The sequence below is a fragment of the Benincasa hispida genome, chromosome 8, assembly GCF_009727055.1.
Source record: "Benincasa hispida cultivar B227 chromosome 8, ASM972705v1, whole genome shotgun sequence".
Taxonomy (NCBI): domain Eukaryota; kingdom Viridiplantae; phylum Streptophyta; class Magnoliopsida; order Cucurbitales; family Cucurbitaceae; genus Benincasa; species Benincasa hispida.
Window position 1 is genome coordinate 53450254 of NC_052356.1, and position 2317 is coordinate 53452570.

Below are 2317 nucleotides of genomic sequence, written 5' to 3' on the forward strand. Positions count from 1 at the left end.
ATACTTCTGAACTTTGGCCTTCATGCTATTGGCCATTCCAACTAGCATTACATTTGCACTACGACATTCAAATTTATACAATTCAGAACCACTGTAATCTGATGAAAAACCATTTTCGAAGTGGTGTACAAAGACCCTGAAATTTTCAATGTCACATCATAAAAGACCTTTAAAAACCTAATCAACATCTTAGCATTTGTCCAATCTTCCTTATTTGGTGACAAATCATGTCTAAGAAGCATCTTCATCTTCTAATCTATCAAAAGCCTTTTCAAACTTTAAAGTTGCGTCAAGCATCAAATATATAGAGTTCCATCTAGTGGGAACATCAAGACACACATAACTCTTACAAGAAAATTTTTCAATTTCAGTGTACTTTTTAAATTTCAAAAAATGTGCAGGAGAAGATCTTATAAATCGTACAGCATATCGAATTCTTTCAATGCAATCATTATGTTCCTTAAAAGCATCACATACTATGAGATTTAATATATGAGCACAACAGACATGCAAAAATTCTCCACCAAACAATAATCCCTTAGTGAATCTTTTCAAAAGATAAGCAATGGCAGTATCATTCGAGCTTGCATTATCAACAGTCAAAGTCATTACCCTTTCAATGCCCCAATCCTTCAAATTCTTTTCAATGGTTTTACCAATAATATCGCCTTTATGATTCTTAATTAGAATAAAACTAAGTATTCTTTTATGTAATCTCCAATCAGAATCTATGAAATGGGCAGTTAGGACCATGTAATTTATATTTTGTCCTGATGTCCAACAATCCATAGTGAGAGAAACTCTATACTTCCTATTCACAAACATGTCTTTCAAACGCTTTTTCTCATTAACATACAACTTAAGCACATCTCTAGCCACAATAAACCGAGATGGAACAACAAATCTAGGTTGACTTGCACATGTTAATCTATCGACAAATTTCTTAAATCCTTTACCCTCCACAAACTTGAATGGAAATTCGTCAACAATTACCATTTCCACTAATGCTTCCCGACAACTCTCTAAACTATATGACTCACATACAAGTTGTGACCTATTATCCCCAACATTGTCTTTGGCTTTAGTTTTGAAAGATAATGTCATTTGGGTTGGATCTCTCTTTTTCTGGTAAGGGTATTTTTTACAATTTTTCAAATGATTTTTCATAGTCCTAGTACCATTACGTTTGGAATGACATGTATAGATAACTCCATAGTACTTAAATTGAGCATGAGGGTCATTAGGATCACCTTTTAGCTTATCAAAATGATCCCAAACCATGGATTTTTTCACCGTCTTCCTTCTTTTCGGTGGATTTGGAACATCTGATGTCTCATTTGCTGAATCAACATTAATGATATTTGTATTGGCATCCGTTCCTTTTGCATCTCGTTCATTTTTTGATGCTTCAGTTGCAGTTCGATCAAACTCCATATCCATTGAAGCCATGTAATTGAACCACAACATGACAAACGTCACTCATCAGTATCACACAATTCACAAAAAATCAAAGGATTTTAGCTTTACATGAGCATCAGTTCTATGCCAAATATATATATATTATCATCAGTTTCACTACACTAGATGCGTTAATTGGACAATTAATCATTGAAGTGCAATATGTATTTGCACACACATGCACATACATACATTTAGATTTGTTTAGGTCAACATCCATTAATTTGATATATAATTTTGACATATTTTCTAGAAAAAATGTCTTTTTCCTTCTCAGTCTTAAAAATAATAATAATAATTATTTATTGTTGTCATATGACTCCAAAAATTTGTTCATGTAGACATTAATTCATCTAATATGTATTGCAAATAGATAATGAAAACGGATCTGTAGTTGCAAATCGAAAATGAACCTCAGGATGAAAATCGAAAACGAGCAACTGAGCAAGGAAGGCACAAAACACTATTTTGAAAACAGTGTGTATACTGAAACGAGTGGTCCGGAAGAAGATGAGCTGTGGAGACTTAGAGTCGTGGACTCAGAACTGGACGACATGCCTGCGGCTACGATTGCGAAGAGGAACGGAAGAAGACGAGCAGTCTAGAGCAACAAAGAGGAACGGAAGACTTGGAGTCGTGGACTGAAGGAAAGGAACGATTTTTGTGGTGCGATTCGAGTAGGAGCAGGCAACTGCGAGTGTGAACTAAAGGCAAGGAGCAAAAAAATAAACCCTAAACGAGGGAGGCAGCAACACTGAACTGATTATATATTAAATAATTTTTTTTAATTCATGAAGTCAGTCGGGTCGGGTTTCAATGTCCGACCGATAGCTACAGTCGGCGGTTCCCTCCCAAATCG

General features: G+C 35.0%; 1 protein-coding gene across 1 annotated transcript; it reads right to left on the reverse strand.

Annotated features, from left to right (window-relative positions):
* Positions 1–231: 231 nt before the first annotated feature.
* LOC120084127 (zinc finger BED domain-containing protein RICESLEEPER 2-like) lies at positions 232–1449 on the reverse strand. The gene has a single exon (XM_039040025.1). It carries the CDS (start codon positions 1447–1449, stop codon positions 232–234), a length of 1218 nt encoding a protein of 405 aa, XP_038895953.1.
* Positions 1450–2317: the final 868 nt, after the last annotated feature.